The 20,505-nt window shown below is 38.9% G+C and overlaps 1 protein-coding gene across 2 annotated transcripts in view; it reads left to right on the top strand.

Moving 5' to 3' along the window:
* Positions 1-3,315: 3,315 nt before the first annotated feature.
* The window catches only part of LOC134541941 (transmembrane protein 184B), a 106,892-nt gene continuing 89,702 nt past the window's right edge, over positions 3,316-20,505 (top strand). Inside the window, exons 1-2 of one of the 2 annotated variants that reach the window (XM_063385697.1) lie at positions 3,316-3,582; positions 6,659-6,879. In XM_063385697.1, the coding sequence (XP_063241767.1) occupies positions 6,661-6,879 (219 nt within the window). In that variant the 5' untranslated portion in view covers positions 3,316-3,582; positions 6,659-6,660. The remainder of the gene's footprint in view (positions 3,583-6,658; positions 6,880-20,505) is intronic. The other variant, XM_063385705.1, reaches the window with a different exon arrangement.

Here is a 20,505-nt window from a genome sequence, read left to right as displayed (position 1 = left end):
CACAAAAACCGATAAGTATTGTTCCTGCAGTAAACGAGCCTTTTCCAGGTCACTCACATACTCTTGCTCTTCTCTCCCCTTTAATACTGGCAGTCCCTTCTCCCTCTTTACTCTCCTAACATATCGGTACAGATCCGCCCAGTTTCCCCGCCCCCCTTTCTCCATCATCCTTTCCATGTACGCATCCCGTGCTTCCCTGGTTTTCTTTCCCAGTTCCTTCGCCAGATCCTTCATTTCTGCATTTAGCCCCTCCTCTCCACGCTTCTTGGCTCTTGCGTGGAGCCTCCTGCACTTTCGCTTTAATACCTTTACCTCCCGTCCATGGTAGGGCGGGTCGCCACCCTTTCCTACCCTCCTTTGGGGTACGAAGCACTCCACCATTTGCTCCAATATGCCCCTCAAAACCTCCCACTTCCCTTCTAGTTCTGCAATCCCTTCCCACCTACAGAACTCCAATTCAAGAAATGCCTCCGCCCCTGCTCTATCCGCCCTGCTCCACTGTCTTAACACTTCCTTCCTACTTTCCTTCACCTCCCTCCATCCCATATCTATCTCCACCACCGGGATTTTGTGGTCACTGATGCCCTCCATCACCGTAGTGCCGACTACTACCTCCACAGGCCTCACCAGCACCACATCTAGTAGGTTCCCAGATTCCCCCTGTCCTTCACCATTCCTCATCCTGGTGTTCTCCCCCACCACCTGCTCCAGTCCACTATTTACCAACTGGGTTGCCCATCTTTGCTCCCTCACCCCCATTTCCTCCGGTCCTTGCTCCCACACCACCCCTGGCATGTTTAGGTCCCCCGCCACTATCACCCACCTATCCTCCCTCAACAGCGACAGCCTGTCCTTTACTCCTTGTATAACCGCCTCCCCTTTTCCTGGGGGTCTGTACACTGCCAGCAGCATGAAGTCTTTCCCTTTCCCTTTTATTTTCAATTCCATTATTTCCACACTTTCCCCCACCCATTCAATCTTCCCTACTAGTCCCTCATGCACACATACCATAATCCCTCCTCCTGTCCTGTTCCTGTCTCTTCTAAATATTTCATAGTTTGCCCCCTGCAGTTCCCCATCCCCTATTTCCTTGTCCAGCCACGTCTCTACTGCTATGGCAATGTCCACCCCATATGCTTCCACGACACTCCAAAACTCATCCAACTTTCTATAGACACTCCTACAGTTTATCACTGCCACTCTCACCTGTTTTCTTCCTTCATTCACTTCCTCTCTCCTGATCCCTCCACTCCACCTCCTTCCCTCTACTCTTTCCGCCCCCTCCATTGACAGTCCTAATCTCTCCCCTTCCCCTATCCGCTCCCTTTCCTTCCCCTCATTTCTCCGTTTCCCGAATGGTCCCCCCCTCCTACCACCGCCCTACGCATTTTTTCGACCTCCACCTCCAGGTACCTGGCTAGCTTGCCTTGCCCTCTCTGACTAAGATGGATGCCATCCTCGCTGACATCTACCTCCCCTAGGTGTTTTCCCACGTTCACATATCTTCCTCCTATCTTATCACAAATTCCCTTCATCTCCCTGTTTGCCTGCTCTATCCGTCCTGCCGGGACTCCTTTCCTTGGGAGAACCCCATGCACTACCAGGCCCGTCTCCTGGCCCCATTTCTTTCTTATTTCCCTCACAAGGTTTTCCAATCCCTCCTTCACATGCTCTACCCCATCCGCATAAATTACATCATTTGTTCCGCCCTGTATTATCACTGACCTCACATTTCCTTCCCTCCTCATGCTCCTTACCACTTCTGTCAAGTCCCTCAATCTCCTTCCGCCCCTGAATGTTCTGTACACCTCCTCCCCATGACCCCTAACCCTAACTCCCCTCATCATTGAGTCCCCAATCATGAAAATTTTCTTCCGCTCTCCTTTATCCTCCCCTACTCCTGCAATCTCGCTTCTCCCCAACAAGTTTTTCCTCCTCACTATGTCCACCTCTTCCCCCCTTTTCCTCTCCATCTCTACTGTAACAAATCCTTTCCCGCCCTCTTCCAGCCCCTCAGCAGCATTCCCACCTGCTTCCAGGCCCCCGTTTCTCACCACTTCAGCCCAGTGGTCTCCTCTCACCCATTTGTCTTTCCCACCAGTATTTCTACCCACCACTCCCTCCTCCCTGTCCCTCTTCAACACTTCTGGTTTCCCATTATTTGTCCCCTGCCACACCCTCTTCCTGTCCCCGGTCCTGTACCCCCCCTGTGTTTTCCTCTGCTCCTCAAGGGACCTCAGTTTTTCCTCTAGATCCCAACGCCGGTCTCTTTCCCTGTCTCTATCTCTTTCCGCATTTAGTCTTTTCAATTTTCCTTCTTCTACCTCCTCCTTTAAGTTCCTTACTTCCGCCCTCAGCGAATTTACCAGTTGGCCTAGCTGGCCCAATTCCTTCTCACACTTTTCCCAACCTGTCCTCATCGAGTCCACTTCCCTCCTGTTTTCATTTACAAGTCCCTCCATTTTCCTCTCCCTCCCAGCTAGGTCCCTTTCCAATTCCTTTTTCCATCTGTCACACTCTTGACAGGATTTATCTCCTCCTCCTTCCACAATCCTTCCATTTAGCATTTCCATTATCCACTCCTGCATCTCCCTCCACCCAGGCCTCACTGCTCCTCCTAACCTCACTATCTCCTGTCTCTGAATAGGATCCCCTTTTTCCTTCGTCCCCCACAATCCCGTGCACATGTCTTCCCCCTTTTCAACCAACATTTCCCTGTCGGCTTTCTCCTTCTCCCCATTGCATTTGTCACACCACCACACTACATCCACCAGGCTCTCCAGACCCGCCATAACCCCGCCGCACTTTCCGTGAAACCACCCGTGGCACCCATCACACTGCACTCCCTCATCCCCCTTTTTCCACACCTTCTTACAGCCCTTACATCTAACCTTACCTCCCATCCTTAATAACAACCACCTAGCCACGTGCCCTTGCCACCGAGCTTCGCTCCGAATTTCAAGTTCTCCCTATTCAAACCCCCTTTCACGCAACTTGTGTTGACTTTAGAAAATAACACCGCACTTAGTTTAAAACTCCATCACACGCCTCCACAGAAAATTTCAACTATAAACGTCCTAATTAACACAGCCGAGAACACCACACATCCAACCGCGCCGCCATTTTCATACTTATATAAATGTAACTAAAGCCAATCATTGTTTCCCCAAGAATATTTCAGTACAATTATCTAAACGTAACTACAATAATGCATAATTATTTTTAAATTTGTTTATGTATTCGTATTTGCACCTTAGAAAATAATAGTATTATTTAATTTTTTATATTCTTGGCTTCGAGTAACTGTACATGCGCAATGCAGATTTGACAACTTGGATGTTGGATTGCTTTTTTGCTTTTAGTCGAATGGCTGTGTTTTTAATTGTGTGGATTTTATTGTGACGTGCGCGTAGAAATGTGTCATCAGATAATGGTTTCACTGATTTTAAAAAGTTGCGTGCATGTACCAATACGTTTACGATTTAGTGATTAGACCGTTCAGTGAAGTGTGTGAGATTAGTGATCAGGCATATGTGCGTGATACAGTTATTTATCCTGGATTTTGACATTGCCAATAAACAGGTAAATACAGGTTCGATGAGTTTGTGTGCCTTTTATTATGTTTTGATATTTTAATAGGTGGCGATTATGTTTGTTTTATATTGGCTTTTTAATTGGTTTGGTATAAAATCTTTAATTTTCGTCAAAACTTGACCTTTTGGAAGTTGTAATTGTTATAAAGTTGAATATTTATTTTAGTGTTAAAATTAATGTCTAAGAATCAAGTTTAAGGTACGATATTATATGAGGTGTAGGCCCCCTTTTAGTCAGTATACATTCAGTGTTGTAGTAACAAATTAGTTTTTTTTTTTTTTAAATACTAGAATATTAAGCACATGGGTTTTTAATAAAATTCAATGTAGGCCCTAGCAAGTTTTTGGTCATTTTGATTAAAATTATGATAATTCCGGAATTTGATGTTTCGTCTTTATAAATTCTTAAATGTAATACCTCATTGTAAAAAATTATAAATTTTTATGAAGCACAGTTATGGAGATAAAAAAAAATGCTTCGGTAAAAGTAATTCAAATAAACTTTTTTTACTGCCATGAACTGTTATTTAAAATAGCTTGCTTTAAATTATTTGGAAGGGGTATAATTTGTTAACATTTCTTTGAGAAATAACCATGCATCATTTTTAGAACTCATAAACACCTTACTTTTTTTCCACAAAAGTATCATGGTAATGGTGAATCACAGATTACCAAACAAGCAATTTATCGGTCAGTAAAGCCTAGGCTACACTTGCGATAGCACACAATGAGGTTATAAATAGCACATTTGCACGTACACAGCACATATTTGATTCTTTATTCACGAACAGCACATATTTGATTCTTCATTCACGAACAGCACAATGGTTGTAAACTTTCCAAATTTTTTTTCCACTTTAGTTGTATAAAATTTTTCAGTTTTAAACATTTGTATGTTATAAGATTGTATATTGAGCTTTTAATTTATTTTCATGTTAGTTAGTTCATGTTAGTTAATTCATGTTATTTAATTCATGTTAGTATTTTCACGAATTCCTTTTTCATTAAAGTTTTTTTTAATTGTGTCTCATATAAAAATACTATATTAAAATTATTTTCAATTTTTGTTTTGGCAGTCGCATGTAAAAAAAAAAAAAAGAATTTGTTAAACTTCATGCAGCCAATGTAATGCATGCTGTTTGGCCATGGGACAGGAATGTTCCCACAGTACATTGTAAATTTTTAAGTTTTAAAATTCTTGGTAATGTTCTAGCGTAGGTGCTCATCTGCAAAAATAAAAATAAACTTTTGAAAATGGTGTTTTAGAAGTTCTCTCATTATATATATTTGATAACTATGTATAACTGCATTGCAATATTTCTAGTAGTTTACCGTTTTAACAGTTTGGAACATTAAAAATACTTGTTAAGTAAATTGTGTAAATGGTTGGTCAGGTGAATGTCATTTGAAATGCTGTTAAATGATGTAAACAATTGGTTAAGCTAAAAAATTTAAAAAAAAATATCAGTGTTTTTTGGTACATGTAGTACTCAAAAATACTGTTTTTGGAATATGTACTTTTTTCACAGAATATTTCTTACTTTAGGAAAATCGCCTGTTAAGTATTTTAAATGTAGTTCACCGAACCTAACAAACTGTTAAAACGACTTAAAGAGTATTTCCTTCCTGGGTTCAGGACTAAGTATAGTGTTGTCTCTTCACTCCTCACTGCTGAAGGCAATAGTCAACCACTGCAGTATCATCTCATGTAGTATATGTCATAGCCATGTGCTCATGCCTGTGGCTGAGGATTCACACCAGCTTCCGGGCCCTTCATCATATATAAATTTTACTTTTTTTTTTTCCCATACAGTTACCTTCTGTTTACATTTTGACATATTAAAGTGTATGGTTTAGTAGCTAGTGGAAAGTGACCCCCAAGTATGCTGACTCATCTTAACATGGTGCAGGCCAGGGTTGGCACGTTTAAAACAAAATGTTTAAAACAATATGTTCAAAATTGTTTAAAACAATACACTCTGAATAAAACAAGTTTAAAACAAAATGTTTAAATCATTCTGTTCTAAACATGTTTTTTGTATATGTATTTAAAAAAAAGTTTTATTTCTTACAAAAACTGCATATTGACATTTTTATCGCAAGCATCACTGTCTCATTGTAAGTCACCAATTGTGATAAATATCCAGACTAGAATGAGAAGATTTGAAGTGAAACACATTCCTGACGTAAACATAAAATACCAGCACTGCTTGGGGTCAAACCAGTCATACCTTTTAGGGTGCCAGTTCCACTAAGTTCATCTAACCTAATTAAAATTTGTTTTTGTTAGTTAAGTGCACGGAAAACAGTTACAAGTTTGGCAGCCTTCTCTGTTCCGAGCCGGTTCCTTACAGTACTATGCACAAACCCGAATGTGGAGAAAAGACGTTCAATACCAGCTGACGAAGCCACTGTACTGTGTAACTGATGTGCCAGGTTTAGAGTTGCATGATGAGTACTTTTCTCCAAAGCCATCCATCATACTAGAGGTTTAATCTCTTTTAGTGTTACAGGACTGAATAAGTACTCCTTGAAAGGTGAACTTTTTGCCTTGTACTTAATAATATCCGGAATGGCTACAGTCAGGGAAAACCGAGCAATGTCAGGGAATTCCATATTAAAAAATGTGTAGCAATATATGTACCTTACACCTGATGGGACTTCTGCTGAAACCATGTGTGCAAAACATATTGTGGTGGTTTTGATTAAAATTAATATTAAAAACAAAAAAAAAATTTAAACTTAAAAAAATCTTTAAAACATGACAAACTGTTTAAAACAAAAAAAACCGTTTAAAACACTAAAAAACATGTTTTTTGATTTTTTTAAAAATAACTGTTTTTTTCCCAACCCTGGTGCAGGCAGTATATGAGAACCCTGATTTTATTTACAGGTTTATTTATATCTAGGTTTATTTACATCTTGTTTTATTCACAGTAATGCAACCATTTTTGTACAGACGTACTGCAGGTAGTGTACACTTTAAAGTTTTTATTTTTATTTTCAGCCATTAAAGAAAGCAGCGTGAAAATGTGCTGGGTGTCATGTATGTATCTTTATTTCAGCTATGAGCGAAGGCAGTACCTCCACAGCTGCAGGTCCTGTACTGGTCAGCAATGGTACTACGACGATGAATAGCCTGGCAAGCTCGGGTACAATTCCAACATCCACCGTTGCCACGACAATAGCCAGCCATGTGGTCATGCCCATATTTCTGCAGACCAAGGCAGCACAGGGCATTGCTGGAGTGTTTGTGTGGATTGCTCTCTTCCTTACTTGCCAACAGGTAAGTTTGTACTTATTCTTAGGCTCGTGGTTGTATTTTCTGTCTGATTAATACTACTAATGCATGAGATGTACACCACATACTAATCCTTTTATTTTTATTTAACATATTTTAATGAGGTTTGGATTGATTTATAGGTCTAATGTTCTGATTATAAAACTGTTAACAGTAATATACGTTGAGTTTGGGTTCCCTGCATGACAAAATGCCTGTATAAACATGGTTATAATGTAATTGTAATTGCTTTGTTTATGCAGTTACTGAATTTGTCTGATGTAGTATATACTTCTGTGTACTTGAACTGGGAAATAATATGACTAGGGCTGTCAAGACAAAGTAAAGTGTGCAGGTATTCAAGTAAATGAATCTGTATACTTCTCATTTACTTAGAGGCAAAGAAAATAACAATTTTGAAAGCTATTTTGTGGGTTATATTAGATAGAACATATAAGTATTTTAAATATTTTGAAAATCATTTACACTTTATATTGTACTATGTTCAAAAAGTGAAGATATATATAAGTATTTAAATTGTTTATAAGGAAGGTTCAACAAATACATACACATATGGAACAAAGGTGAAAAAGGTTGCTGTAAACTGTCAATTTGTGTTGAAAAATAAATGTACAAATTTAGGCCTACTAAATTCAGCTAAACATTTGGAATTGAATTTGTTTGAAAAAAAATTACCTAATGCCAACAACCTGTTTGGCAGGCTAATATGCCATTTGTAGAGGCAAAAAATTGTACTCTTTCAAATTGCTCTAGTATATAAGGGAAAGTACATAATTGCGTACTTGAATTTGGACATGACCTTAATTCTACTATGTGATGAAAAATGTCACTGTTATTTTATTGATAATTGTTAACCTTCTTTGTTATGGTACATACTGCACTATTACTTATATTAGCTTTGTTTGGTTTATATATTGAGACTAAATTTTTTAGCCAATTGCTACACATGTTAACAGTTTCACATAAATTTGTGAAGGTTACCTCAAGAGAAAGAGTAATGCTTCTGAAGGAACAAGCATCACCAGTGTCAAACTGTGAGTTAAATGTGCCCATGCATTGAGAATTCCCACACTAATATAGCAGCAAAGGCTTTTTAATTACATCCTTGATGCTTCAGTGTTAACAGAGTGGCAAGTTTATTGTCCCAACATTAAGGTGGTGGTAGTGAGAAACACTCCAGAGGAGGAGGCTGATAGACTTGAGAGACTGTTGAAGGTGATCAAGGAAAGCAGAAGGTGGGAGATAGGTTGCCCAGACGGGGTACAGTAGGAGGGGACACCACAAATGGAAGATACAGAGTGGAGGCAAACAGAAAGAAAGAAGCACTCTTTCTTAGTGTGCACAGGATGAAAGTGGAATGGGCTTGAGGGAAAGGTATTGGAAGCAGGTGTGCAAAGGGACTAAAAAGAAAGCTAAAAGAAATGGGAGAGAAAGTAGAGGGGAACTCTTGCCACCAAGTGACAACCCAATTTTAATCCGTGGGAAAACAATTAATAAATTTTTTTTAGGGTACACTGTAGGATATTCATTTAATTTGAATTTTATGAGTGCCAAGGACATATTTTAGTACAATATATTTAATCAGGAAGCTGTAACCATGCTGGAGCATGACAGCATTATCATTGACTGAATTTGTGTTGGATTTGTGTGATCAGGTCATGCTACCTGTTGGAGCTGAATTCATGCATGGTCGCCATGAACAAGATGAGACAGCACTTAGTTGCTGCTGCAAATATAAAATGTTACTAGTAATCTATTGCTGCAATATTTTATTCCCTGGATTGGTATTATATTTGTTTCAATATAAAAAATAATAATTTATATTTAAGTATTAGTTTTGATAGAAATTAACTTTTACTTATAAATTGAAAATAATATTTTTTTATTTTATTTTTAATAACTTGTTTGTATGAGCAAATTAATGGCTATAGGTACACTAGGAATGATTCTTGAAAATCTTTGGGAGTACCCCCATGAACTATCATGCTTCGACAGTGAATATGACTGACATTTGAGTTGTTTTTTTTATACCCCTTTCCCTTTTCTCTTGCACTTAACTTGTGCTTCAAGCCACCGGGATCTATATATTGGTCATGAAGGGCATTTGCAAATGCCATGCACCCTCCTCTCTCAACAGCATATGGCGGAGTTATGGACACTTATACTATCCCTTGTGTGTAAAATATTTATTTAGTTTACTGTTATTTCATTGTATAACTTGGATCTACATCTACTTTAAGGCCACTTTCCAAGCCACCTTTTTTTCTGCAAATATTAAAAAAATTCTCCATTTTTAATGTGATTGATTTACATTGATATACGACGTAACGAACACGAAGATGGATGATGTACATGTTACTTAGTTCCCCTCCTCCAATCGCACAAATCCAATTCACGTTTCACACAGGCGCCTTGTTTCCGGTGTTGTGTGCGCGCGTGAGTTGGCACCGCGAAGTCCTCAAGGTCAGCTGCCTGTTTGGGTCGTGATGTGAAAGTTGTGTTGGAACCCTCCGCTTTCGAGGTCTTCCCCAAGTCTTTCCTCGGGCGGGCCGCGAGGCGAAGGCCAGGTGAGAGCCGTGCGAAACTAGGGGCTGGCCTTTTCTTGCGCTGGCGGCCCGGGACTAGTGCATTTTACGATTCCGTAATACTAATGACGTCACCAAGATGGCGTCACTTACATTAGCACCCATACATTCTTACGGGACGAGCGCGGGAATATGGGGGTTTGGGGCGGGGAACTATAAACACACGTATTGCATTTTTTTGAATATTTTTTATCGGTATCGTAAACTACAATCTAAGTAATCACCCCCCGCTCTAGTCTATTTTGCAATACCGAAATTTCATTATAGAAGACTCTATTTCTGTTATTGATATAAATTACATTGTTACCGTGAATTATAATAATGTGCCCTATTTATTAGAGAACTTCGTGATTCTGAAAAATAAAAGTTGCCGGAGACGTGAATATAAAGAATTAAAACGGGTATCGCAAAATACACTAGAGAACGAGTGGACTGTAGTCTACTTCACGATACCGCGATTATTTTTTCTATAAAACTCTTACTTTCAAATAATTCTCCGTTTTAGCACATACATAGACCAGGTGGAATTGCGTTCTACTTCTTTATAATTTAAATACAGTATCGTATTATAGACTATACCGCGTGGGACTGTATTTTACTTCACGATGCCCATGAAATATTAACTCCAAACATTTTATTTCTAAGTAATGAAATACTGGTATCGCAAAACTCCATACTACTTTAAGATACCGTGAAGTTTTTTCTTATAATATTTTCCACAATTTATTTCCCGGTATTGCAAATTATACTACACCGGATGGGACTATAGTCTGCCTCACAATACCGCGAAATTTATATTGGAAAATGTGTCTCTGTCACCACATTAAGTACCAGTATCCGTAAAGAACCTATTTTGAAATTAAATCTACTCTGTGATTACCTAAACCAACATTTCACCTAGATTAAATACGCAGCTGTCACCTGACACGTAACACAAATACAAATCACAAAAACTTCACATCAATTCAACCCTACTTACCTCTCTTGTTTTTAAAGCAGTGATTCTATACTATCAATTGTTCTCTTACAGTTGAATCATTCATTCTAAATTCAATTGAATTTTCTCCATTTCATTTTCCTATCTCGCGAAACGCTAACCGTCGTTCGTCCATTTATTAATACATTCTCAATCCACACTTCTTTCCACTGCACCTGTATAACATTCTGTTACAAATAACACCTTGCCCTTAACTAGATACAAGTACACTTATTTGCACGCATATTCACTACGATTCTTATAACATTCTTAATAATTATTAGTAGATGTATTTGGTTCATTCTGGGGCAGGGGCTGGGGGCTGGGGATCGGGGATCCGATCATGCCACCTTACGGCTTCGCTTCATCACCCATGTTGGATTACGTCACTTCCGCCAGCCATACACGCACGAAAAAGTGTCCCGTTACGTTCATCAGCCATGTACGCACGAAAAAATGTCCCGTTACGACGGACAGACCAGCTCGCCAGGACGTCTCGCTATGAAAAGTATTAGGCGGTAATAAACAGCCAGGAGGTAACGAATATAAGCCTACTTCTACACGTGTTATGAACGCCGGATACATACGGCCAGGCAACCGTGTGTTTTGGCGCGCTCTACTTCCACGACGCGCAACGGCACCGGCAAGTTTTTATTACTACCTCCTCTCAAGTTCTGATCTCCTAATACTTCACAGCAGAGAAGCGCTGTTGGTCGGAGCCCGTAGGTACTTCCTTCGCACGCCTAACCTAACCTAACCTAAACTAACCTAACCTAACCTAATCCATATGCTAATCTATGCTAACCTAACCTAACCTAACCTAACCTAAACTAACCTAACCTAAACTAACCTAACCTAACCTAACCTAATCCATATGCTAATCTATGCTAACCTAACCTAACCTAACCTAACCTAAACTAAACTAAACTAAACTAAACTAAACTAAACTAAACTAAACTAAACTTAACCTAACCTAACCTAACCTAACCTAACCTAATCCATATGCTAATCTATGCTAACCTAACCTAACCTAACCTAAACTAAACTAAACTAAACTAACCTAACCTAATCCATATGCTAATCTATGCAAACCTAACCTAACCTAAACTAAACTAACCTAACCTAACCTAATCCATATGCTAATCTATGCAAACCTAACCTAACCTAAACTAAACTAAACTAAACTAACCTAACCTAATCCATATGCTAATCTATGCTAACCTAACCTAACCTAACCTAAACTAAACTAAACTAAACCAAACCTAACCTAAACTATACTAAACTAAACTAAACTAACCTAACCTAATCCATATGCTAATCTATGCTAACCTAACCTAACCTAACCTAACCTAACCTAACCTAAACTAAACTAAACCTAACCTAACCTAACCTACCCAAACCTAACCTAACCTAACCTAACCTAATCCATATGCTAATCTATGCTAACCTAACCTAATCCATATGCTAATCTATGCTAACCTAACCTAATCCATATGCTAATCTATGCTAACCTAACCTAATCCATGCCAATCTATGCTAATCCATGTCAATCTATGCCAATCCGTATGCCAATCTATGCTAATTCGTATACCAATCTATGCTAACCTGTATGCCAATCTATGCTAATCCGTATGTCAATCTATGCTAATCCATATGTTAATCCATGCTAATCCATTTGCCATTTTGTATTTCTAGTAATTTCCACCAACTTCGAATCATGTCGTCACCATTGCAATTTTCGTTACGGTCGCCATCTTGAAAATCCGCAATTTTTATGTTAGAAAATCGGGAAAAATTTTAAAAATCATTAAAAAAATTAAATAATCGAATTAAATAAAAATCTTAAAAACCACTGTTGCAGTTATTGTTACGGTCGACATCTTGGATTATATAAATGTTGCATATTTCGTTACACCCGCCATCTTGGTTGAGTACCATATCATTCTTACACTTTTCGTTAAGACCGCCATATTGGGTCCTATTAATGTTACAATTATCGTTATGGTCGCCATCTTTAAATTTAGACACCATCTTGAAAATCTTTATTTATTATACGATTTTAATGAAAAAAAAAGTTCAAAATTCATCAAAAAATTAACTTAATAGAATTCTGTTTATATCGATTCCCGTCCTTGATTCGAAACCGGCGAGGGCAAAAAATATAAAATCAACAGATCCTTCATCCACAGAAGCCACCTTCAGACTGACCTACCTCCACCAATAACAAGGTATTTACCATCAGCTGGTATGACGTCACCACACCTTTGACCTTGACCTTGACCTTGACCTTTGACCTTGACTTTGAAATTTAACCTTAACCTTGAAATTTGACCTCGACATTGATCTTTGACTTTGACCTTGATGTCCATCACGGATCCGTCATTTTATGTTCAGTACATGCTAGCGGTCATTGCCACCATCATGTTTTCGTCTGCTGGAGGTCACCATATTGTGTGTACTTGTCTTACCATCATGCAAATTCTATTCTAACATGCTACAGTGCAGTAATAATTTATTATTGCTGAGGTGCCCACCATCTTGAAATTTGACCGCCATGTTGAAATCATGTAATTATTTAGTTAGAAATGCGGGAAAAATTCCAATAGTCTCCGAAAAAATCAATTATTAATTTACAAATTGAATCGATGGATCCATGTTCACGGTTAGATTCTTGACCAGTGACAGTTGTAACTAATTATTAAATAAATTTTAAATTCTTTTTTCCGTTACCTTTCGCGGAGTTTATTAATCATAAGTCAATATACCTAACCAAAGAATTAATACAGTGACGATAAGCCTATCATGAAAGTCTAATTTTTGAATAATCTGAATAACCTATAAGCCGTTCATGTACAAAACCGCACATAAAGAACAATTGTCTTCAGTCCATGAGACCGAGTCATGTCATTATCAGACGTATAGGCTAGTCATTTCAGGACCACATGACCTTCGTCGTTAGCTAATTATATTCAATTAATCCATCGTGACATTTTTATACATTCTAAAGGAGCAAGTAACCTTGAAAAATATTTTAGTAACACCAAGAGGTGATAAACTAGTAAATATTCAATCACTACATTTTGTACTACGCGCAATCAACAAAAAGGAAGCACCATCAACGAAAAGACAGCACCACCAACGAAAAGGCAGCACCGACTACGAAAAGGCAGCACATTTGGAAGCACCGACTACGAAAAGGCAGCACATTTGGCAGCACCGACAACGAAAAGGCAGCACATTTGGAAGCACCGACAACGAAAAGGCAGCACATTTGGAAGCACCATCATCGAAAAGGCAGCACATTTGGAAGCTCCATCAACAAAAAAAGGCAAAAAGGAAGCACAAGTTACGAGATCTAAGTCTTAGTTAGAAATCAGAATACAAGAAATAAAAACATTAAATTCTTATAATTTAAATTATTTATTTTATTGCTTTACATTATACAAATGCAAGTAAAACAAGCCATTATTGTATGTAGCCAGCATTCCTCAGTTCCTTGAGTATGAAGGATATTTCTTTGATGCACGAATAGTTTCCTGCACAAAGCGAACCATGTAAAAGTCTTAGCCGGTCAACCAATATGTTTGGATCTTTCCATGATGTGTAATCAATCTCTTCTACCACCATCTTCCTTGCACCTTTATAAATATTACGATCTCTGGTGTCTTCCGTTTTACCACCAACCTCAGGGTAACTTTCATGTTTGAGACGGTGATCATCACAAGCTTGATCAGATTTATTTAATATATCACGTCGTTTCCACCGTTTCGGTCTCAGGACACCGCCACATTCTTCGATCTTGGCAGCTTTAGGTGTTTCATCATAGTCTATGTCTTTGTCAACAGCCTCAGAGTCACTGTAACATCACACGGAAAAGTTCAGAACTCCAATTCGCTGTGAAACCTTTCTCAAAGACACCTTTCTGCTTGGAGATTCTCACAATGTCACCAACATTAGCTTTATGCTTGCGTGTATCTTTCTTATTCGTGTTGGTGAATACAGTCCCAAGCAGACGATCATCCTTTACATCTGTCGATGGTACATCCTCCATCGAGTACGACGTTAAAGTCGGTAAAGATGCCATCGAAGTCTCAAGAACAGGCAGTTACGCGACTTATGCACCAGAAGAAACAAACTAGGTGATCCGTACACCGTCGATGGCAGTAACAAATTGGGCGTCCTGCTGTCTAGGACTCGTTTTTATACATTAACCGGTTTGAATAATACGCTAGTCAAATCAAGAACAATTTACTAAAATAGTAGAGTCAAAACAACATTAAAAAAATAGAAGTACCATCAACAAAAAAGGCAGCAAATTTGGAAGCACCGACTACGAAAAGGCAGCACATTTGGAAGCACCGACAACGAAAAGGCAGCACATTTGGCAGCACCGACAACGAAAAGGCAGCACATTTGGAAGCACCGACTACGAAAAGGCAGCACATTTGGAAGCACAGACTACGAAAAGGCAGCACATTTGGAAGCACCGACTACGAAAAGGCAGCACATTTGGAAGCACAGACTACGAAAAGGCAGCACATTTGGAAGCACCGACTAAGAAAAGGCAGCACATTCGGCAGAACCGACAACGAAAAGGCAGCACATTTGGCAGCACCGACAACGAAAAGGCAGCACATTTGGAAGCACCGACTACGAAAAGGCAGCACATTTGGAAGCACCGAATACGAAAAGGTAGCACATTTGACAGCACCGACAACGAAAAGGCAGCACATTTGGAAGCACCGACTACGAAAAGGCAGCACATTTGTAAACACCATCAACAAAAAGAAAGCACAATCGGAAGCACATTCATAGAAAAGGAAGCACAATCGGAAGCACAATCACAAAAAGGAAGCACATTTGGAAGCACAATCACAAAAAGGAAGCACATTTGGAAGCACAATCCACAAAAAGGAAGCACATTTGGAAGCACATTCAACGAAAAAGGAAGCACAATCATATAAACAACGCACAATCGGAAGCACAATCAACAAAAAGGAAGCACAATCGGAAGCACATTCATAGAAAAGGAAGCACAATCGGAAGCACAATCACAAAAAGGAAGCACATTTGGAAGCACAATCACAAAAAGGAAGCACATTTGGAAGCACAATCCACAAAAAGGAAGCACATTTGGAAGCACATTCAACGAAAAAGGAAGCACAATCATAGAAACAACGCACAATCGGAAGCACAATCAACAAAAAGGAAGCACATTTTGGAAGCACCATCAACAAAAAGGAAGCACATTTTGGAAGCACCATCAAAAAGGCAGCACATTTTGGAAGCACAATCAAAAAAGGCAGCACATTTGGAAGCACCATCAACAAAAGAAGGAAGCACATTTTGGAAGCACAATCAAAAAAGGCAGCACATTTGGTAACACAAGTTACGAGAACTAAGTCTTAGTTAGAAATCAGAATGCAAGAAATAAAAACATTAAATTTTTACTTTTAATATTTAATTTATTTCTTAAGATTATACAAATAGAAGTAAAATAAGCCATTATTGTATGTAGCCAGCTTTCCTCAGTTCTTCGAGTATGAAGGATATTTCTTTTATGCACGAATAGTTTCCTGCACAAAGCGAGCCATGTAGAAGTCTTAGCCGGTCAACCAATATGTTTGGATCTTTCCACGATGTGTAATCAATCTCTTCTACCACCATCTCACTTGCTTGTTTATTATAAATACTTTTAATATCACAATCGTCCCCGTGATCATAATAAGCGTTATCAGATTTATTTATTATAACACATCGTTTCCATCGTTTCGGTCTCAGGACACCGTTGCATTCTTCGATCTTGTCAGCTTTAGGTGCTTCATCACAGTCTATGCTTTTGCAACGGCCTCAGAGTCACTGTTACAATCACTGTAGAAGACATCCTCTTCACCCAGATTACCATATGAATTCGATATCGATGATGTCGAAGTGCCATTATCGTCTTCATGCTTCCTTTTTAGGAGTCCATCATTTTTACAAAGTAAGAAAGATCTACTTGAATTCGACTGGAATGTATTCTCACTTTTCACGTTAAGGATTCTTCCATTGTCTTCATTCTTCCATAAATCATCATCGTCCTTCAATTTAAGTTCTTCGTCGAGATCGGAAGAGCCACGAACATAATCTCTCTCAAGACAAGGAAAATTATTGTCGTAATGCAGATCACTATTCCTTAGTCTAGTAGATCCATCGTTGTACTCTGGCTTGTACGCAGGCTTAACGTTACAAGTTCTGTCATGTCTTTTTAAGCTCTCTCTCCGCGTAAACGACTTGTTACATCGAACGCAACTTATCATATTGCGTAGTGGATTTTTAACACAGTCATTCTTCTGGTGTTGTCTTCCATTCTTTCTCAAGATAAATTCTTTGCTGCAAAACTTACACCTGTGTCCTTTCGATACAGCGACAGACACCGAATCAGGATTCATATTAGTTACTGTGACTAATGTTAGATACAAACAGACAGTTTTCCAATTGGAACCATTACTTAAATATAATTTTTTAAATATTTCTTAAGCGAGAGTTATCTCATGCAAAGGTACTTGTTGTAAGTAGTTCTGCTTTTCAACAACAGATGACACCACGTATTGCTTGCAGGTAAATATTATTTATTTCTTTCATGCGGGATGCAGGATTCTCACTAACGATCGCAATACAGGGATGGCATCGCTAGACTCCAAGGAGAAGGTAGTTTGTTCATCCAGTTAGTGTTTCTCAGATTTCTCAGGGTATATATTATTATTATATGACTGAATAATGATTTTTTTTAAAATTCCACCTAATAAAAATAAAATAGAAGCACTCAGAGAAAACCATCAGGGATGATGTCGTTTATAAACATCATAAATTACCAATTTTTTTTTTAAAAAATTCCAAATTTAATTCTGATTAAGCAAAGAGTTCACAAGCCCGCTTGTGCTAGAACTCTCATGTTGCTTAAGCAAAGAGTTCACAAGCCCGCTTGTGCTAGAACTCTCATGTTGCTTAATCAGAATTAAATTTGGAATTCCTTCTTTTGTTGATGGTGCTTCCAAATGTGCTGCCTTTTTTGATTGTGCTTCCAAAATGTGCTGCCTTTTTGATGGTGCTTCCAAAATGTGCTTCCTTTTTGTTGATGGTGCTTCCAAAATGTGCTTCCTTTTTGTTGATTGTGCTTCCGATTGTGCGTTGTTTCTATGATTGTGCTTCCTTTTTCGTTGAATGTGCTTCCAAATGTGCTTCCTTTTTGTGGATTGTGCTTCCAAATGTGCTTCCTTTTTGTGATTGTGCTTCCAAATGTGCTTCCTTTATGTGATTGTGCTTCCGATTGTGCTTCCTTTTCTATGAATGTGCTTCCGATTGTGCTTCCTTTTTGTTGATTGTGCTTCCGATTGTGCGTTGTTTATATGATTGTGCTTCCTTTTTCGTTGAATGTGCTTCCAAATGTGCTTCCTTTTTGTGGATTGTGCTTCCAAATGTGCTTCCTTTTTGTGATTGTGCTTCCAAATGTGCTTCCTTTTTGTGATTGTGCTTCCGATTGTGCTTCCTTTTCTATGAATGTGCTTCCGATTGTGCTTCCTTTTTGTTGATGGTGTTTACAAATGTGCTGCCTTTTCGTAGTCGGTGCTTCCAAATGTGCTGCCTTTTCGTTGTCGGTGCTGTCAAATGTGCTACCTTTTCGTATTCGGTGCTTCCAAATGTGCTGCCTTTTCGTAGTCGGTGCTTCCAAATGTGCTGCCTTTTCGTTGTCGGTGCTGCCAAATGTGCTGCCTTTTCGTTGTCGGTTCTGCCGAATGTGCTGCCTTTTCTTAGTCGGTGCTTCCAAATGTGCTGCCTTTTCGTAGTCTGTGCTTCCAAATGTGCTGCCTTTTCGTAGTCGGTGCTTCCAAATGTGCTGCCTTTTCGTAGTCTGTGCTTCCAAATGTGCTGCCTTTTCGTAGTCGGTGCTTCCAAATGTGCTGCCTTTTCGTTGTCGGTGCTGCCAAATGTGCTGCCTTTTCGTTGTCGGTGCTTCCAAATGTGCTGCCTTTTCGTAGTCGGTGCTTCCAAATTTGCTGCCTTTTTTGTTGATGGTACTTCTATTTTTTTAATGTTGTTTTGACTCTACTATTTTAGTAAATTGTTCTTGATTTGACTAGCGTATTATTCAAACCGGTTAATGTATAAAAACGAGTCCTAGACAGCAGGACGCCCAATTTGTTACTGCCATCGACGGTGTACGGATCACCTAGTTTGTTTCTTCTGGTGCATAAGTCGCGTAACTGCCTGTTCTTGAGACTTCGATGGCATCTTTACCGACTTTAACGTCGTACTCGATGGAGGATGTACCATCGACAGATGTAAAGGATGATCGTCTGCTTGGGACTGTATTCACCAACACGAATAAGAAAGATACACGCAAGCATAAAGCTAATGTTGGTGACATTGTGAGAATCTCCAAGCAGAAAGGTGTCTTTGAGAAAGGTTTCACAGCGAATTGGAGTTCTGAACTTTTCCGTGTGATGTTACAGTGACTCTGAGGCTGTTGACAAAGACATAGACTATGATGAAACACCTAAAGCTGCCAAGATCGAAGAATGTGGCGGTGTCCTGAGACCGAAACGGTGGAAACGACGTGATATATTAAATAAATCTGATCAAGCTTGTGATGATCACCGTCTCAAACATGAAAGTTACCCTGAGGTTGGTGGTAAAACGGAAGACACCAGAGATCGTAATATTTATAAAGGTGCAAGGAAGATGGTGGTAGAAGAGATTGATTACACATCATGGAAAGATCCAAACATATTGGTTGACCGGCTAAGACTTTTACATGGTTCGCTTTGTGCAGGAAACTATTCGTGCATCAAAGAAATATCCTTCATACTCAAGGAACTGAGGAATGCTGGCTACATACAATAATGGCTTGTTTTACTTGCATTTGTATAATGTAAAGCAATAAAATAAATAATTTAAATTATAAGAATTTAATGTTTTTATTTCTTGTATTCTGATTTCTAAGACTTAGATCTCGTAACTTGTGCTTCCTTTTTGCCTTTTTTTGTTGATGGAGCTTCCAAATGTGCTGCCTTTTCGATGATGGTGCTTCCAAATGTGCTGCCTTTTCGTTGTCGGTGCTTCCAAATGTGCTGCCTTTTCGTTGTCGGTGCTGCCAAATGTGCTGCCTTTTCGTAGTCGGTGCTTCCAAATGTGCTGCCTTTTCGTAGTCGGTGCTGCCTTTTCGTTGGTGGTGCTGTCTTTTCGTTGATGGTGCTTCCTTTTTGTTGATTGCGCGTAGTACAAAATGTAGTGATTGAATATTTACTAGTTTATCACCTCTTGGTGTTACTAAAATATTTTTCAAGGTTACTTGCTCCTTTAGAATGTATAAAAATGTCACGATGGATTAATTGAATATAATTAGCTAACGACGAAGGTCATGTGGTCCTGAAATGACTAGCCTATACGTCTGATAATGACATGACTCGGTCTCATGGACTGAAGACAATTGTTCTTTATGTGCGGTTTTGTACATGAACGGCTTATAGGTTATTCAGATTATTCAAAAATTAGACTTTCATGATAGGCTTATCGTCACTGTATTAATTCTTTGGTTAGGTATATTGACTTATGATTAATAAACTCCGCGAAAGGTAACGGAAAAAAGAATTTAAAATTTATTTAATAATTAGTTACAACTGTCACTGGTCAAGAATCTAACCGTGAACATGGATCCATCGATTCAATTTGTAAATTAATAATTGATTTTTTCGGAGACTATTGGAATTTTTCCCGCATTTCTAACTAAATAATTACATGATTTCAACATGGCGGTCAAATTTCAAGATGGTGGGCACCTCAGCAATAATAAATTATTACTGCACTGTAGCATGTTAGAATAGAATTTGCATGATGGTAAGACAAGTACACACAATATGGTGACCTCCAGCAGACGAAAACATGATGGTGGCAATGACCGCTAGCATGTACTGAACATAAAATGACGGATCCGTGATGGACATCAAGGTCAAAGTCAAAGATCAATGTCGAGGTCAAATTTCAAGGTTAAGGTTAAATTTCAAGGTCAAG

This window comes from Bacillus rossius, chromosome 1, assembly GCF_032445375.1.
Source record: "Bacillus rossius redtenbacheri isolate Brsri chromosome 1, Brsri_v3, whole genome shotgun sequence".
Classification (NCBI taxonomy): Eukaryota; Metazoa; Arthropoda; class Insecta; order Phasmatodea; family Bacillidae; genus Bacillus; species Bacillus rossius.
This window is presented reverse-complemented; position numbering and strand designations above follow the sequence as displayed.